General features: G+C 51.3%; 1 protein-coding gene across 2 annotated transcripts; it reads left to right on the forward strand.

Annotated features, from left to right (window-relative positions):
• Positions 1-307: 307 nt before the first annotated feature.
• On the forward strand, positions 308-17,447 carry RAB41 (RAB41, member RAS oncogene family). 2 transcript variants are annotated; one of them, XM_075435287.1, is made up of 8 exons: positions 308-501; positions 1,871-1,929; positions 3,631-3,684; positions 9,254-9,362; positions 9,630-9,741; positions 13,334-13,427; positions 14,697-14,763; positions 15,289-17,447. In XM_075435287.1, the coding sequence occupies exons 1-8, from the start codon at positions 423-425 to the stop codon at positions 15,351-15,353; spliced, it is 639 nt and encodes a 212-aa protein (XP_075291402.1). In that variant the 5' UTR covers positions 308-422; the 3' UTR covers positions 15,354-17,447. The 2 variants fall into 2 exon arrangements, with proteins under 2 accessions (XP_075291402.1, XP_075291403.1); XM_075435288.1 differs by having other exon boundaries at positions 309-501; positions 9,257-9,362.
• Positions 17,448-17,792: the final 345 nt, after the last annotated feature.

A 17,792-nucleotide genomic window follows, 5' to 3' on the forward strand; every position in this document is an offset into this window, starting at 1 on the left:
CCAGTACAGGCCGCAGCAGGGCCCGGACCCCGGTACAGGCCCCAACCCCCAGTACAGGCCACAGCAGGGGCCGGCTGTGCAGGCCCTAGGCCCTGATTCCCGGTACAGGCCCCAGGTACAGGCCGCAGCAGGGCTCGGCGGTGAGGCCCCAGGCCCCGGCCCCCGGTACAGGCCGCAGCAGGGCCCGGACCCCGGTACAGGCCCCAACCCCCGGTACAGGCCGCAGCGGCGGCCGCCATCGTCACCGCCCCCGACGGCCGTCCCGTCGCCATGGCAACCGCCCTCCCCTCGGGCGGGGCAGCGGGACGCGCCGGTGACGGCGGCGGAAGTGACGGGCGGGGCGGCGGCGGCGGTGCCGGTGTGCGCTCGGCGGTCTCTCCTTCTCCTCAGTCACGGCTCCGGCTCGGCCTCCCCGCGCCGCCATGTCCGGCCCCGGCAGCGGCGGCGAGTTCGGGAACCCGCTGCGGAAGTTCAAGCTCGTTTTCCTGGGCGAGCAGAGCGGTGAGCGGGGCGGGGGGGGCCCGGCGCCCCGGGGAGGGGCGGGGGGGGGTGAGGGGCCGCCGGGGCCTCGCTGCGGGGCGGTGGCGGGGGCCGTGAGGAGCCGGGCAGGGCCTTCCTCTGCCCCCGGGGGAGGCGGCGGCGAGGCGGCGGCCCGGGGGAGGGAGGGGCGGCCCGGCCTGAGGCCTCCCTAAGGCCTCCCCGAGGCCTCCCCGGCTGCCTGGCCTGCGGCCGGGGCCCCGTTTGCAGCGCCGGGCTCCCGGGGCTGGGCCTTCCTCCTCCTCCTCCTCCTCCCTGGCGTCGGGGGGAACTGCGGTGGCGGCTGCTCCGCCCCGTGCGTGTGTCTCCGGCCGGGTCCGCAGCGGGCGCTGGGGAGAGGAGGGACATGGCAGAGCTCCGCTGGCAGTGCGGCCGCTGCCTCCTCGGGTTGGCTGGAAGTTGGCTCCCTTTTGTACCCTCTGCCCCATAATATACAGATGAGTTGTGTCTTTTTGAAATTCTGGTAGTTTTTGCTGTATTGCTGCCGTTAGATCTCTTGCTGCTTCCCTCCTCAGTCCCAGAGCTGTAGGTCCTGGAGGAATTTCCAGCCATTGTGTCATTCCCAGGCCCTGCCAGGGCAGGATCGACACCGCTGCTGGCAGACGTTCGTCTTGCCCGTTTTTAACCCTCTCCGATGTTCGCAGTTTCACAGCTTTTCTAGGCAGTTTATTCCTTTTCCCGCTTCTCTTCCATCCACGTCCTTTGGGTTTTTCTTGGCTCTGTCGGTGTCCTGAGGAAATCGAGATCTGATCTTTGCTCCCTGTTTCTTGTCAGTTCTGCACTTTGGCTCCTGGTAATATTTGGAGACATATGTTTAAAGTTTTTAAGCGAGCCACCGAAGTTTACTCTGTATCGTGAATCTTGTTGTGAAGAAAGGATGTAAGTCATGAACATTGCTTTTCTGTCCAGCCAGAGGCAGCTAAACTGTGTGGGGCATCACCGTGTCTGGTTTTGGTGTTTGTGCCTGGAAGTCCAAGGCTTGGGGATTACATAAGTAGCAAAACAGGAGTAAGAAAACAGATTTATTGCTTGGTCAGAGCAAACAAATAATTCTTTGTTCCATGCGCCACAGCGTACCTAAGTTGAGGACCAGGTTTTCATCGCGATTAATTTTTGACCTGCTGAGGCTCATTTGGCTTAACAGACTTCTGTGGTTTTGTGAATGAATTTCTTAGCTGGTTGTTTCACAGGAGGGTGTAGCTGGGAAGCATCCTGAGGTTGGCAGCTTCCTTCTGATGATCAGCCCTACCTGCGTGCCACTCCCAGAGCAGTGGTTATTTTTCTCCACTGCTGCTTGAAAGTAATTTTTCTCTTTTTTTTTTTTTTTGCCTAGTTGGGAAGACCTCTCTGATCACCAGGTTTATGTATGACAGTTTTGACAACACATACCAGGTATGTGGGTAGTGGTTTTTTTTCTTTTTTTAATATAATATAGATAGGTAAATCTATTCCCCACTGTTAAAATGTACGCCTGGGAGAACTGTTAGGGACAAGCACATTTCCCCCTGAGATGGCAGTTCAATATCACGTGTGAGGTTGTAATATGCCTTGAAATGGAGGTGAGACTTTATGATGAAGCCTAAGCATCTAGTACGATGTCAGGAATTACAGTGTACGAGAGAGAAGCAGGGTTTAGACCCTGTCTGGATATGCGAGAAGCCTTGAGCGCCGCAGGGAGAAACATTGGTTTGTGGGGTTGGCTGCCAGCGAAGACGATGGTCAGGATGATCAACGACGGATATGGAAGTCTCAGGAAGCAGAGAGAAAGAGTAAGATACGAACATGCTTGTGATAGTTCTTGGCCTCTAGCATCCGAGTGCAGAGTGTGCAGATGTACAGACAGAGCTGCGAGAAGTCAGCATGGTATATTCTCTCTCTCAATTTTTTTTTTTTTTTATTATTACTATGTTTTTAACTGTAAGACTATAGATAAAAAAAGCCGGGGAAGCCTTGGCAGGGGAAGAGTAGGGTAGGGATGAAGAGGCTACAGATGAAAAGCTGGGGATGTGTAAGAGGCCTGAATGTTTCGGGAAGAGTTAGTTGCATCGAAAGCCCTCAGTGGTATTCCAGGGGAATACCAAATATCTCTAAAGATGAGACCAGGGTGTTATCTTTTAATTCAGGCCAAAAAGTGTTACTGGTTTAGACTGGGGTAATTTTAAGTGGTAAAAGGAAGAGAAAATTGTTTTCTTAAGGAGAAGTCATTCACGGGAACTGGATCCTCTTGTGCTTTCTGTGTTTGTTTTCCTGACTTTTGTAAGATGCTCTCGTAGATTTATCTGCTGATTGTAGTTGTTATAAACTGTTCTGGCTGCAGAAACAAGCGCTCTCTGCAGAAATTGACTGTTGTGGTTTTTTCTAATGTGAAATGGTTCATGTTCTGATGCAGGCCTTCCAGCACACGTTACGCTGCCTGTGTTTGCTAAGGCTGGAGATAATCTGTCTGAAATACTCAGGTCTGTTACATCAGTAACCTGTCTCCGGGGCTGTGATGGGCTAGGACACCTGCTTGGTCTGAGTGCCTGGAAGCACGTGTAGCTTGGTAAATGACTTCAGGTGTCTTTGTGGCGGAATTGCTGTGCAGCAGCGGAAACGTGAACGGAAGGAGACTTGTAGAAAGAACTGCCTGGGAAATCAAGCTTCTGAACGTCACTGGAAAGGAAGCACATTCTGAAATGGAAAGCCCCGAATAAACATCGCTTTTCAGCTTTCAGCACAGTCGCCTGCAATTTCTAGGTGTAACTTGCCCTACCTTTTGGTTATTTCTAATAAGATATTTCTTAGCAGACTGAATTGCGGTAGACCAGAAGGAGATGCCAATTCAGATATGATCTGTGCTAAGATGCAGGAATGTCTGAGGCTAAAATCCAGACTCGGGGGCTCCTGTGCAGCTGAGAAGTGTTGGAGGAACGATGTGACATGAAGATGGCGCAGATATCCAGACTGCTTTGTTTTTGTCAACTGCGTTGAAGGCAAATGGCTTCAACAGCTGAATTATAAGTTTGTGAACATTTCTGAGAGTTTGTATAGAAAGATCTGATTTGCAGGTGCTGGAAGGCAAGCTGCAGTTCCTAATGCTTTTCTTCTTTTCAGGCAACCATTGGAATTGATTTCCTGTCAAAAACAATGTATCTCGAAGATCGCACGGTGAGTGAGGCGTCTGCGTGATCGCGCGGCGGCTGCAGTCACGGCAGCGGCCCTTGCTGCGCGTGCCGTTTCGCCTGGCCGCTCCTCCAGCAGCTGCCGAAATCCCACAGCGGCCTTCGGCGGGGCGGCCTTTGTCGAAGCGATTCTCTGACCCGCTGCCCTGTTTGTGGTGCTTGTTAACATCCAGTACCTCTGGAACGAAGTCAAAATCTTCCATGCAAAACGGGGCAAGCTGCTGTCCGTATCCCGGGGAATGGGCTGTCTGTTGTATGTACCTTGGGCATAGTTTCCTCCCAGGATTTGCATCTCTGGCCCTGGGCTTGTCAGTGTAAATGGGTCTGAGCAGACCCCACGTAGATCAAAGGCTTGAAGTCATTCACAGTTACCAGTGATGGCACAGTTCCTCCTCGCAGAAAAGCTCCTTTTGTAACGCAGTTCTGACGTGCTGTTAATAAAGCAGTTTTGGATTTAGCTTGCATGAGATGCATTTTTGCATGAAGAGATCCCTCGCGTCCTTCTGTCTTTCAGTATTTGTCTTTTCGTTAGTTCATGTTTTGCGAGTGCTTGTCTTTTTGCTGGTTTTACTGCTGGCTGAGGAGCATGAAACTGCTGGGGGTAGGAAGGGGCCAGGGGTGCGGTGGAAGTCCGGTGTGTTGCTTTGGGTGTGTTGCTTCTGAAGAACTCTCAGCCCAGTGTGAGTGGTGAGATTCCCGAGTGCTCCTCTGCCACCTTGCCAGTGACTCGCTGTTAGAAAAGACCTTGATTAATCTTGGTTTGGGAGAAACTACTTGAATAATGTTCTTCCGTGGTGCTGGCAGTGGCAAAGGAAGAAAAAGATGTTGGGAATGCTGCTTGGCACCTGTGCAGGCAAGCTGCAATGCCTGTGTGCTCTTTTCAGCAGCGCAGTCTTCGTTTCTCGTGGTCGTGTAGGTCAGGATGTCATTCGCCTGCCGGCCTGCTCTCCAGAAATAGCATTTTCTTTCCAAGGCTGGGTGTGCTGTTAGCTTTCCTGATGATGTACGTGGTCCACAGAGCCACGAAAGCCTGTTTAAACAACAGAGAGGTGTTGAATGTAGATGAGAGGAGGGAGAAATACCAGCGTACAAGCTAGGAAAATTCAGACATTGAAATAATTTCTCAGAGGTGGGTAATGCTGTGTTTTGCAATAGTTTGAACCGGGGCTGTGAGAAGCCCCGTCCTCACTCCCGACCGTCAGGCTGCCAGTTCCCTGTTGCAGCTACAACCTCGTTCTTGGAAGCCCGAGCAGTATTTCCTTTACTCCTTCTCCATATCTTCCCCGATGAGTTGGGTTGAAGCCCAAGATAAGCCATTCTAGAGGGTGGTTGGTGTCCTGGCTTGTACCCCACCCCTGTGTTTCACCACATCGGGCTTTCCAGTGGGTTCACCAGTAGCGGGGTGTGGGAGTCCTCAGGGTCAGGAGTCCCCGTGTCTAGCTAGCCTGCGTGGCTGCGGCAGCCAGAGTCCTGACATGGCAGGGTGCACTGAGGTGCCTGTGCTGATTTCCCTCGTTAGCAGATGGAGTGAGAAGGTCTTTTTTAGGGGTATCTTGGCCCTGTGATTAAATGGAAGAACATGTTCGTATGTGCGAGTTTTTGATGGGTCTGTGGAGGGAGGGAGGTTTCTCAGATGTGCCAGGCGGAGGTTGCTCCGAGGTTAGAAGTGCCGTTGGCTCTTTTCACATTTCTGTTCCATTTTAACTTTCCTTTTGTTGCGTTATTTTTGCTTTGCAATTTTTTTTCCTTTTGTTTTAATTTCACTTGAGTTTTGGTTTTGTTTTCCATTTTCCTGCTCTTTCCCTTCCCTCTTCCCCTACACTTTTCCGTTTCCCAGATCAGGCTGCAGCTGTGGGATACAGCCGGCCAGGAGAGGTTCCGCGGCCTCATTCCCAGCTACATCCGTGACGCTGCTGTGGCTGTCGTTGTCTTTGACGTTACAAGTAGGTATTGAGCCGGAGTGTCTGCAGGGACCTGGCTTTTGTCATGTGCCTTCTATGCGTTGGAAGTGGTGGTGTCATCCGGAAGGAGCTAAGATAGGCCTTTGGCCCCAGGACTGTAGGTGGGCTGAGGGGACGTAGCTGAGCATCTTCCCTCCCAGTCAATGGTCACTCCATCCCATAATGCAGAAACTGGGCAATAGTTTAACCCCAATCTGCACAAAGCTCAAACGATGGAAGAGGTGCACAGAGGACTGGCACGTAAGGTGAGTATGGACTGTGACTTCTCCTGTATCTCTGCTGGTGGGAATGAAAGGTGGTTGGTAGCCTTTGGAAAGCTTTTGCTCTTTCTGGTTTGGGTTTGGTTTTTTTAAACCTCAGGATGTTTGTGTTTATTTTTTATTTTTTTCCTTTCTGGATAACTGGAGAGGTAATACAAGTAACGACTTCAGGTGCCAAAGCAAGGGAATACTGTCAGAGTAGGTAAATCGGTACAATGCTCACTTAAATGAAAGCTGTGTGATGACTTAGGAGGATTCAAGACTCCCATTTCATTGAGGAAAAGAGCTGGCGATTCATGTGAGTAACCAGAGAGTTTTGAAAGAGAAGAGATGTAACTACCGTAATTTCTAAATAAACAAGCTTAGAGGGAAATTCTCTGTAACTCGGCATGAGTGGTTTAGTATAAGATATGAAGATATGATTGCAGTTATTTCATTGTAACTCCTTGGTTTTGATTTCACTTGGTCTGGCTTTTTGGGGTAAGTTCCAGTATCAGTATAAATATCTAGGCAGGATTTATGCCAGTGAGCCGACACCATGTGGACAAAGTCTGAGTAAGGAACGTGGCGCGGATGAGAGGCCCACCGTTATTCTGTCACAGACTGTAGGTGGTGGTGAGGCTTCAGGGACCAGGAGTTTGCTTCACTTTGGTTAACAGGTGCTTAACAAATAATAAACTTCTGTTATGATTTATCTTGCATATTGAGGGCAAATAATTACATGGTCTTTCTCCCAATCCTGTAGCTTAAGTACTTGACTCTGGGAGGATTTCTGGGTTGGTGCAAACTAATGTAAAGCTGAAGGGATCTGTTTGGGGTCTGAGGAGTGCGGAGATGTGCACGTGATGACCTACGCTGGGAACCCGTCCACGTGAGGCAGCGTGGCAGGCTGTATAGGTCGGCACCGTTTCTCCCCGCTGCTGTGACAGCTACAGGATGCTGTTCGTCCAGGCAGGTGCAAAAAAATCTTACCGCAGTCTAGGCTCTTCTTAACAGCTTCCAGATGTGTCAAAAATAATGAAGTGATAGCTGATCTCATCATGCCTTGGCACTGGTCTGATCTTTCCAGATAATTTCTTTTTTTTTTTTTTGTTAGTGGTCTTTGTTCTGTTCCTGGTGGCTGAGAGGCTTTTAGTTTTTCTTGTGTTATTGAAAGAACGTCCTGATGTACTTCTGAGGGCATGATGGTGAGCAGTAGTGGGATTAGGAAAGCACAGTTTCCTTTACCACTCTGAAGGGCTGTATGTTTGCATTGCCTTTAGTGGTAACTGTATTTGGGAACTGCAGATAGCGTCCTGTAAGTTAATGCTGGCCATGGCACTGTGAAGTAGGGGCCATCCCATAGGACATACTGAAGTGCTAGCCAAGATACTCTTAACTAGTAGAGAGAAACTGTTAGCTAGCATGCGGTGAGCTGAGAAGAAAAAGAGAGATTGCTTAGTTATCGTTAATCTGGGCATCACGAAATGCAAGTGGCCAGTGGAGACATCCATGGTGAAAGTCCATGCTGCAGCTCGGGCCCCTTTCTGGACAAGTTGCCCTGTTTCTGAGAGAGGCTGGGTTAATTCTGGGGCGAGGACCTTTCAGCTTTCCAGACCGGTGGGGTCATTGGCATGCTCTCATGTTTGAGAGCGTTAGCATGTTCTCATGTTGTATTTTCTCTTCCCCTCCAAAATGGGCCCTCACAAACTTTGGTTTCTAGAAAGAAGAAGCCACAGGAACACTGCAGCTGACTTTCTCAGGTCACTTCAGGGGTGCCTGTGTACCGGCTGAAAGCCTTCCCTCAGAGTTTTACCCTTCACTGCAGGAAGATGGGCAGGGCCAGTTCTGCCCCAGTTCTGTGGACTTCCTCTAATTGCCTTTTCGACTGTGGGCCTGAAGGTTGGAGCGTCTGAATCGCCACCTTGGTAGACTTCCTGGTGAATAGCGTGGTGTCTTGGGGGCTGTGTTTTGGAGCGTGTTTCGAAGTCCAGAAGCAAGAGCCTGACGCTGTCACTATCAGTGTGATCTTCCAGCACTGGTGTGATACTGTCCAGGCGTTTGGAGTTTGTCTCTCTGAGTTTCCTGGGGTAGTGAAGAGCCCTGACTTTTGCTATTGTAATCAAGGCTGCCTTCAAAATGAGGCATGAGCTAATTGCTTTAACTATAAGCCCTAATCTTGCCAAAGTCCCAGGGCATCAGATCTGCATACCTTGGTGTAGATAACGATGTTGTTTTGAATCTGCTTGTAGCAAGACACCTTGCAGACACGTGCTTTGTCCAGCTGCAGTTTCTCTTCTAAACAAGCCAATTATTGGTGCTTCTGAAACTGCTTTCTCTCTTGTAGCCAGCCTCCTGCAAGCTGCCTTATTAATGCTGTTCTGTGCACAGGCAGCTGCTCTCCCTCGCTGCTGAACTAGGGGCTTTGTCAGCCCATCTGACCAGTTCGTGTAATTAAGCGTCTGCCCTCCTCTGAAGCTGTTGAGAACGCCAACAGCAGCCTCGTTTTCTGGCAGTGCAGTGCTACTTGTGCAGCTAGCCGGGTGGGGTGAGGGCTTGGAAGGAAACGGTGTGCCTCCCCGCTGCGAAAAGCTTTTGCTTTGCGTTCAGCTGCGGTAGCTGGGCGTGTTTGCACCATTGCTGTTTCCAACAGGCAGGTCCCAGACCTGAGAGCTGTCCTGTAGAGTAGGTCAGTTTGTGTTTGGGCATAGCTGTCGTTCTGGAGGTGAAACTGTACCTCTGATGGCATTTGTGCTCGCTTCTGACTCCTGTGCTTATCGGAAAGGGAGAACCCCCTGCCCTCTGTGCAGGTGAAGCCTACAGTGTGTTGTTTCTCCTGGAGCTGGAGTTACCGATTGCCTTCATCTTGCATGAAAATCCCCATTGCCATCTTCTGGATGCTTGATGCTGGGCACTGGGTGCTGTTTTACTACACGGTGTCTGGGCTGAGGGAATGGCGTGTCTGTCACCTGGGAACTGCCCTGAAGGCTTTGATCTGAGGTGCTCTAGGCTGGGAGCACTGTGGAGACCCCTGCACAGTCCTGGGCAGACCAGGAAGACCAGCTCTTCATTAACTTGTTAGCTACCGCTGTCGGCAGGGAGGTAGGAGCCGTAACCTGGAGCTCTCTGGGAGCAGCAGAGTCTTTAGGCAAGCAAAGGAGGGAGTTAAAGCACTTTATCTACAAAGTCAGAAGTGGCTGGGTATTTGGGGCAAGACTTCGGGGTCAACCTCAACTTCTCAGACTGAGCTGCATGCGTACGGTTAATTCCAGAAATGGCCTTTTCTCTAAAGGACAGTTTCCTCCTTTCTTTTCTCTCTTGCTCTCTCTCTCTGCTCTCCCTGGCCTGGTACCAGCAGGTTCGGCTGCAGCTTTGGGACACAGCAGGCCAGGAGCGGTTCCGCAGTCTCATTCCCAGCTACATCCGCGACTCCACCATTGCTGTGGTAGTCTATGACATTACAAGTGAGTGGTACTTTGGTGTCTCCTTATTTGAAATACTACATGTAAGCAGAACTAGTAAGTTACAACCAGAAGTTCTGCAAAAAGACGATTAACATGAGAAACGGTTCCCTCCCCCCTTCTATTTTTCTGTTTGAGCGGAAAACAGTTTATGGGTCACTTATTTGTGGTGTGGGGAGATTTGGAGAAGCACCTGGGTACAGGCATAGCATTCCTCCTGTCTGAAAAGAAGTGTTCTCCTTAGCACTCCCTTTTGCTTCTTCCCTACAGACTTGAATTCTTTCCAGCAAACCTCCAAGTGGATTGATGACGTGCGGACAGAGAGAGGAAGCGATGTCATCATCATGTTGGTGGGGAACAAGACTGACCTGGCAGACAAGAGGTAATGGAGGGGAGCTGGCAGCCTTGCTGCCCTGACCGGTAAAAGCAAGGGACTGGCCCACTAGCCGGTCTCCAAAACAGTTGTTGAGTTTTAATGAAGCGTGTGTAGCTTGTCATGAAATCCAGATTTCTGGGTTCAGAATATGCAAAGTTGTTCTAGAGTGGGACTAGATGACCCGCGGAGGTCCCTTCCAACCCCTACCGTTCTGTGATTCCATTTCACTATTCTACAAATAGCTTTGGTTCAAACAAACTCGCCTAAAAAAAATGCCTTTTCCTGCAGTATCTCTGTACCGTGTGTCTCTAGTGTGTTTTGTCTGCTTTTTCTTTTCGTGCTGAGATAAAGCCAAAAAGATGTCTGGCACAAGCAGAGCAATCTGCCTTTTTTCAATAATCCTATTTACACGATTCTTTCTGCATGTGCAACTGCAAGTTCATCGCAAAGTTCCTGCTTGTTAGGAGATGAAGCATGAGGTCTTACAGCACCAGTCTGAAAGGGCTCCCTCAGCATAAATTTCATGTCCTGCCTAACACAAACTGGGATGCTGTGGAAGTGCAAGACTAGATTAGCAAACGCAGACTGCCCCAAGAGAGGCAAAAGGTTAATTAAACTCTTAAAAATCACACGGATTTAATGTTTTGAGACATGTCATAAAGCATTTTGCTTTTAAAGCTCTTAATCCTACCATGCCACTTCAACCAGCATAACCAATGTCGTGGCTTCTCAGAGGGCCACAGGCTTGTGCTTGTGCATTTCTATTTAAAATTCTTCTCTCGATCGTTGATTTAGCAAAAATTTTGTTTAATGTTTTTGCAGACTTTTCATTCTTTGTGAAGACATCAGAAACAGTGTAGATAAGGAGAGGTTTTTATTTTAGTGGTTAGTGTCAGTAGTAGCTGGCAAAGGGAAGATGGAGTAAACCACGAAGTTCCTTACAGTCCCAGTACTTTAAATTGAACCATCTTCACATAAATACCAGGTACTCCAAAATGTGTGCTTCGTATGTCGTAGGATGTCTGAAGTATGCAAACGATGGGGATTTTTTATCTGATGCAAAAGAAAGCACCTCAAAAAGGCAGAACTGGGAAATACCTGGATCTGACAGCAAAACGAGGTCTTATGAAATCAAACTCTCATCCTTTGGCTGTTCACAAGACACTTCTGGTCAAAAGATGATAACAGCTTGGAAAACCTTGCGGGTGGAACATCAGTGTTTTCTCAGAGAAACCTTGCACTGTTACCCGAGCTGCCTGTTTGCTCTGTTGCTTGGGATTGTGGGCCTGATAGGGATCCGACTCTTTCGTTGCTGGATGCAATCACCTACTAAAAACTAAACCTTGCTTTTCTCACTCCTGCTTCAGAATGTATTGTGATTGGGTTTTCCCTTGTGGTTTTGTGTTGTCCAGATGCTGGGAAGAGGCAGCAGCCAGCATCCCTGGCTGCGCAGACGGCTGTCAGGAGATGCTTGTTGCCCCTTGTCCCCCTGCACGTCATGCTGTTAGCTTTTAGCTTGCCGTGCCTAGCAGGAGAAGCAGAGACAGTTCTGATAACTGCCAAGTGGTTCGAGTCAGTGGGGAAAAGGACAAAGTGAGGCTTTAACTAGGTGCTGTGTGGGCTCTGTACTGGTGGTACTTACAGAAATGTGTTCTGTGTCCTCCATGCTGACCACCCGAGGCTTGACAGCCATTTGGCTTTTCCCACTTCCCGTGGGAGGCCATTCTACGTGTCCCGTGCCTTGCACTTTGGAAATATTGGTAAAACTTGGGGCTCAGAGCTTCAGAAATATGACAAAAATGTGCGTAGCTGTATTAAGAATTCCGGGTGGCAAGACCTCAGATCAGTCTGGTCTCTGAAATCAGCGAATCGACTGAGCAAAATCGGAGATGTTCTACCTGAGTCAGCTCTGGCTGTTGACCACTTATTATCTGTTACACCCTCCTGGGAGCTAGAAATGACTGCAGCTCCCTAACTGAATAATGTGGCGTTTAGATTTTGAGGCTTTCTGTTTTCTATCAAAATCCAACTTCATGTGGAACTGGAAAACCCAGTGGGACAATTTCTACCTTGGACAATTTCCTGAAGTACATAAGCAAAGTAGAGCGTGTGTGCAGGACAGCTGGCCCAGCACTGCCGGAACAGTTAAAAATACCAGAAAACTGTTTCAAATGTAGCTACAGTTGAAGTTCATGTAGCACTAGAAATTCTTATTTTAGAAGTTTAATGTAAGTGACAGTAGTCCTGGTCTAGGCTAGCATTTGCAATTATAGTGTAGATCCAGGTGCCGGTGAAAGAAGCTGCCTTGCCTTTCTTTTAAACAGAAGTTAGGTTTGTGTTAGGCTGAAATACTGGGCCTGGGAAAGGCTGGACAAAAACCACAGTGTCAGTCTGAGCTTGGTCACATTTTCTGAGAGAGAATACAGCGTATGGGAAGCCATTTATCCTTTGATAAAAACCAAGTGATGATGCAAGTGAAGTTCTGAGGCCAAAAAGCTGAACTAAAAATAGCGCTGTTCTCATTCGTGCAGCCTGTGAAGTTTTTCTTTCCTGTTAGCGTTGCTTCAGTTGGTGGCTGGTTTTTTCCTGCCGTTTTCTTTTTATCATTTTTGGACTATTTTTCTTTGGTTTGGTTTTTCTTTTCTGTGATTTGTTCTCGTTGCTGTAGACAGGATTCTGTAGAGGATATTTACAAATTTACAAATATTCAGATATTTACAAATATCTGAAGGGTGGGTGTCAGGAGGATGGGGCCAAGCTCTTTTCAGTGGTGCCCAGTGACAGGACAAGGGGCAATGGGCACAAACTGAGGCGCAGGAAGTTCCGTCTGAACATGAGGAAGAACTTCTTCCCTCTGAGGGTGACGGAGCACTGGAACAGGCTGCCCAGGGAGGTTGTGGAGTCTCCTTCTCTGGAGATATTCCAGCCCCGCCTGGACAAGGTCCTGTGCAGCCTGCTGTAGGTGACCCTGCTTGGGCAGGGGGGTTGGACTAGATGACCCACAGAGGTCCCTTCCAACCCCTACTATTCTGTGATTCTGTGATTCTGTGAGGAGGGTGAGAGCAAAGCCCAAGAACTGAATATGGTGTCTATTGAACCCAGTGCTAAAGCAGGATGTGATGTGACACAGGTACGTACAGGGCGTTGAGCAGAGATGCGTTTGCAGGTGCTTGCTCGCAGGCAGCAGCCTGGCACTTGCTGCTGGAGCCTTGCTGAAATCTTCCTGTGACCTCACCGAGTGCCCTTCTGCTGACTTTGGGAAACGGGCGCAGCGTGTGGGGATTCTTCCTTCCCTGGAAGATGCTGTGAAGAGGCCCAGGTGTTCGGCACACACTTCAGCCCGTGCTGATCATCCGTTAGTGAGGGTCAGAAGGCCAGGCGGTCCCTGGGTAACTCGCCTGCGGTTGTTTCGTTCCTAGCTGGAGGACCCAGGGGTCTTAGAGACTGAGAGGTCCCGAGGTCTCTGCTGGTGGACTCTGCTCCCTGCTGAGGGGAGCTGCAGCAGCCCCCCGCTGAAGAGCCTCTCAGTCACAGGCATCTCTAACTCCTGTCTGTTCTTCCTTTCTGTCTTTCTGGTTCTGTTTGCATCGCTGTCCAGGCAAATCACCACAGAAGAAGGTGAACAGAGAGCCAAAGAGCTGAATGTGATGTTTATCGAGACCAGTGCAAAGACGGGATACAATGTGAAACAGGTAGATCAGTGTTCTCCTCTGAAGATGGGAAATCTGCACTGTGCTGCTCTGTGTGTGTACGCTTCTGCTTGGGGCTCCTGTTCCATCCGGAGTTCGCTCGCGCTGCTTAATGTCAGCCCCTAAAATGCTGCTTGCCCCATGATTGCTGCTGCTGCTGTATCTGGTGGAAGCTCCTTTCCTGTCAAGTCAATGATTCCCAGTTCAAGCTAAGCAAGCTTACCTGGAAAGGAAGGAGAATCGAAAACCAGAATGTGCTGCGGGGTGGGAATGGCACTGTTTTGTGCAGCCAATCAAGAGTAATTTGGCGCATTCCCTTTGCTTTTATGAACAGTTAGTGCACTGTTTTCTAACATCAGTGCTGGCATCGGTTGGGAGGTGCTTACGCTACTGCACTAGAGAAGTTCCTCCAGCCTGTGGTTCTGACTTCCTGTTGCTTTATTTGCCAAGTGGGTTTTTGCAGTGAGAACTTCTGTGTCTGAAAGGACGCTAACCCGCAGCACCTTGCTGCTGCCTCTTTCCAAGTAACACAATTTGGAGGCGTGGGTGAGAAGCCCCTGCCAAGCTACTGGGAGAGGAATCATCATTAGCTGGCGATTCCTCTGGTGCAGCCCCCTTCACCAGGCTGCCTGGCAGTGTCTGCGTTGATGTCAGCAGGAGGAGCTCCAAGCATCGACTTGGAAAAATCATGCAAAACCCTTTTCTGTTTTTTATGGGGATATGATATCCTTCCCAGCCCTAGCACGTCCTTAAGAGCTTAAACGCAGCGCACTGGAGCCAGCTGTTCCGCTCACAAATGGCTGTTTTGCAGCAGGGCTGAGCTGAAAGAACGGGCTGTGAGACCTGTTCTTCCGTAAACTCCTGAAACCTTCGGTCTCTCGGGAGGCTGCTTGTCATAAATCCTGCGCCGTGCTCTGTGACGCTGCTGTGTGCAGAAGCAGCGGAGGCTGGAAATGGCCAATGCCGGAGCGCGGGAGGGAATTGTTCTGTGCGTCCCTGGAAGAACTGTTGCTAATTAATTCCATGTTCTGTTCAGCTGGAAGTAGGTGAAGCAAAACTGTTGGTTTTGCAGGCACTGAATAACTTCTTTAACAAAACCTGCTAGATTTCTTAGGTATAATTCTTGTGGCATTTGTTGATGGTTGCTTTGCTGGCTGAAGTACCCACGTAACGAGTTTGTGTGGCTCAGACCCTAGGATCTGCCGCAAAGCAGTGGTTTTCAACGTGCAGTTTTCTGACAAACCTTCAGCTTTACCTGTTGCTACTTTTCAGCTTTTCCGTCGTGTGGCTGCTGCCTTACCTGGGATGGACAGCACACCAGAGAAGAGCAAAGAAGACAGTATCCTTGCTTTCTCCCCGGTAGCTTTCCTGTTCTCGCGGCGTTTGGCAGCTCTCTTTGGTCAGGCTGGGCGTCCCGACCCTTTGGCAGGCTGGGGGGGGGGGCCCTGCCGGGGTTTTGCCGAGGTGTGCGGTGCTCGCCCGTGGGCATCAGCTGAGGACCCTGCTCATGGTCTGTATAGAAACTGCTTCTAATGGCAAGCACAAGTTTTGCTTTCTCTGCTTGAGCTTAGGCTAAAATTTGCATAATTCTAAAAGACCATAATGCTTTTCTCTTGTTGCTCAGGGCTGTCTTGTGTGCAGACGTGTCCGACTGGGCTCTGTCCTCTAAGCGGCCTTGGCGTACCCAGCCCCCTGGTTTGGCCGTTAATCCTGTTCAGGCAGGACACGTTCTGCTCTGCTAGGACACCTACCCTGATCACAAAGGGACAGCTAACAACGTTTTTCAGGTGCTGACCTCTTTCTCTGCTCATTCCTCCTGTTTTTTTCCTCGAACCAGGTGGTTTCCTTAACTTGTCTCCTGCAGTGATCGACATCAAACTAGAGAAACCTCCGGAGCAGCCAGTAACGGAGAGCGGGTGCTCCTGCTAACAGGCCCGTTCCGTAGCGGCACATTCCCCAACCGGCCAGTCTCACTGAAGAACATCACCGCTCATTGGCTAGGCAACCCTACTTTCTGGGCTGAAAAACCAACCTACTAAGCGAGCGAACTCCCTGTTTACTGGTGGGGAGCAGCCCCGGCCGCCCCTCCTACTGCATGGTATGAGCCCCGAGTGCGGAATGAGTGTCCTGTCTTTTGGTTTTATTTTTTTATGTTGTTGCACTTTTGGCACCATGGTGCCCTTTACACTTTCTCTCTTCCTCTCCTCCTCCTCTTCCCCACCTTGAGCCTGTCTGCTCAGATGTGTCTTGTGAATGCCATGGAAAAGCCACCGAGTTAGGGAAGACAAAAATAGAGCTTGGGGGTGGGCTTTCCACCTTCCTTACTGCCTTGCATCTTCACTAGTTGCCCGTCCACTCCGGCCCTGCCGTCGTCCTGCATCCCCACTTCCTCTGTTCAGAGGCTGCTCCTTTTACACCGCTCAGTTTGGCCTGGCCTTGTCTTTTTGGACAATACAGGCTATCCGTTTCTAGGCTGTCTCTTCCTGCAGGGCACACACGACATTAGCTCCTCAGTTTCTCCTTTCTGTGGGTGATCTTGGCTAACTCTTTGCTCACGACTTCTGAGGTTTGCCCCTCGTGTTGCACGCGGCCCTGGGAACCCCCAGACTCTGACAGCTTTGGCCTCCTTGCTGCCGTTTGCGTAGCGGAGACGTCCCACAGACTGCTCTTCTCTCTTGGAGTATCTTCCCATCCAGAGGACGCTGGGTGAGTGCTGGCTGTCGGGTGTGGGGAAGGAAGAGCGTGCAGAGAGGCTTTGCAGCGTGAGGCTGGGTGGGGAGAGATCCTCAGGGTGGTTTGTAGGGACTCGGGTCCTGTGTGCCAGCAGCGAAAGCAGTTCCCTGGCGTCCACCGCGGCAGGGCCAGTCCTGCGTGCTGCGCAGGCTCCCTTCCTCGCCTGCTTTGCCGTCACGTAGGCTGGGAGCGAGCTACGGCAGAGGGAAGGCCAGGGATAGCTGCTCTGCTCTCACACCTAGTGCTGCTTGAAGAAATCACACATAGCTGCTTCTGCCTTGGCTTCTGGAGGCGGGGGGGGCTAGCAGGCGCTTCACTTTTGGGGCAGTTTTAAGCTGCAGCGTTGCCAAAGCTGAGATGAGCAGCGGCAGGGATTTGTGTCAGACCCAGGCAGGGGAACGGGGGAGTGCGTGCTGCTGAAGCGAGCGCTGGTGTCACTTCTCGACCTCGCCGGTTGGGAAATACGTCCTCTCCTTGCCCCTGCCCCTGGTTTCTAACTGCGTGAGTAGAGCTTGTCAGGGGCTCTCGCTGGGGGTTTTTCATCCACCCGTCCTAGCCAGAAGTCGGTGGGTTGGCCTGTTGGCGGGGAGGAGAACAAGCCAGTCGGAGGGTGTTCTGATGGTCACCCGGCCCGTGCCGTGCTGACCGGGGCGACGCTGGCGGGCAGGAGAGCGGCCGGCTGCGGCGTGGCGGCTGGGGACAGCAGCGTCGGGTGGCTGGTGGCTCCCCCCCGCGCACCTCGAAGCCCGTGGGCCGTCGAGGGACGGGAAGGGGCAGCTCGGAGCCGGCAGTGCCCACGCTGGCTGGCCCGAGCCCTGTCCCCTCCGGCTGAGCTGGCCTGCAGGAGGAAGCTGGGATGTCGTTTCCCATTTCACTCTGGATGGTGTCCCCCCCCTTGCCCGCAGCCCCCTCCTCTGTACATACCCCTGTCGTGTGGGAGTTGCTGCTGTCTGTCCGTGTGTCCGTGTCTGCCGTAGCACAGGTTTCGCTGTCCCCTTCTCCCGGGCAGGCGTGCGCTGCTCTGGTGTCGTGTTGTTCCGAGTCACGGACTGGGGAGGGTGGGGAGGGAGGGGGGAGACCCTAAGTAACGGAGGGTGGGGTGGGGGGGGTTAATTAGTGAGACAAAATAGTTCACTTCCCGCTGTCTTCTCTATGGATGTGTATAATATTGGGTGTGTGTCTGGCCCCGCTGTCTCCTAGCTGTTAGCCGAGTAAGTGTGAATATTAATATGAGTATGGACTGTCCGACCACAGCCGTGTATCGCACTAAATAAAGTTATTTCACCGACACCTCCACTCTCCTGCTCGCGGCTCTGCCCCGGGAGGGCCCTGAGGGGGGTGGGGCAGGGGCTGAGGGGCTGCTGGTGACGTGGGGGCACGCTGGTGGCCCCGGCTCCTCTCCCGCTCAAAGGGCTGTGAGGGGATCCCCCTCCCCGCCGCGGGGTGCAAGGTGCTTTGGGAGCCTGCAGCCAGTCCTTGGTCCTGCCGGCTGTGGGGACCCACAGAATCACAGAGTGTTTGGGGCTGGGAGGGACCCCTGTGGGTCACCCAGCCCAGCCCCCTGCCCAAGCAGGGTCACCCAGAGCAGGCTGCACAGCACCGCGGCCAGGTGGGTCTGGAATATCTCCAGAGAAG

This window comes from Opisthocomus hoazin, chromosome 14 (genome assembly GCF_030867145.1).
Source record: "Opisthocomus hoazin isolate bOpiHoa1 chromosome 14, bOpiHoa1.hap1, whole genome shotgun sequence".
Lineage (NCBI taxonomy): Eukaryota > Metazoa > Chordata > Aves > Opisthocomiformes > Opisthocomidae > Opisthocomus > Opisthocomus hoazin.

Excerpts from the sequence above, each read along its gene's own strand:
- RAB41 (XM_075435287.1), top strand. The coding sequence starts at position 423 with ATGTCCGGCCCCGGCAGCGGCGGCGAGTTCGGGAACCCGCTGCGGAAG. Across the intron at positions 502-1,870 it reads TTTCCTGGGCGAGCAGAGCG|TTGGGAAGACCTCTCTGATC; the intron begins GTGAGCGGGGCG and ends TTTTTTGCCTAG. Across the intron at positions 9,363-9,629 it reads GGTAGTCTATGACATTACAA|ACTTGAATTCTTTCCAGCAA; the intron begins GTGAGTGGTACT and ends TCTTCCCTACAG.